This window comes from Apaloderma vittatum, unplaced genomic scaffold (assembly GCF_000703405.1).
Source record: "Apaloderma vittatum isolate BGI_N311 unplaced genomic scaffold, ASM70340v1 scaffold39151, whole genome shotgun sequence".
Classification (NCBI taxonomy): domain Eukaryota; kingdom Metazoa; phylum Chordata; class Aves; order Trogoniformes; family Trogonidae; genus Apaloderma; species Apaloderma vittatum.
Genome location: NW_009698065.1, coordinates 308 through 539, shown reverse-complemented (window position 1 = coordinate 539; position 232 = coordinate 308). Strand labels below are relative to the sequence as shown.

Genomic DNA, 232 nt, shown 5'->3' with positions numbered 1-232 from the left:
CGCGCGTGTCTGTGTTTTCCCTCCAGTTAATAGATGAGCAGATTCTGTGTGTGCACGGTGGCCTCTCTCCAGACATCAAGACACTCGATCAAATCCGAACCATTGAACGGAATCAGGAAATTCCTCACAAAGGCGCCTTCTGCGACCTGGTCTGGTCCGACCCAGAGGACGTGGACACGTGGGCGATCAGCCCGCGCGGGGCGGGCTGGCTCTTTGGTGCCAAGGTGACGAA

General features: G+C 57.3%; 1 protein-coding gene across 1 annotated transcript in view; it reads left to right on the top strand.

Moving 5' to 3' along the window:
• Positions 1-29: 29 nt before the first annotated feature.
• LOC104280271 (serine/threonine-protein phosphatase 6 catalytic subunit) overlaps positions 30-232 on the top strand; it is a gene marked incomplete at both ends in the record, with an annotated part of 502 nt that continues 299 nt past the window's right edge. The window contains one exon of the mRNA XM_009877864.1: positions 30-229. Coding sequence (XP_009876166.1) covers positions 30-229 — 200 coding nt within the window. The remainder of the gene's footprint in view (positions 230-232) is intronic.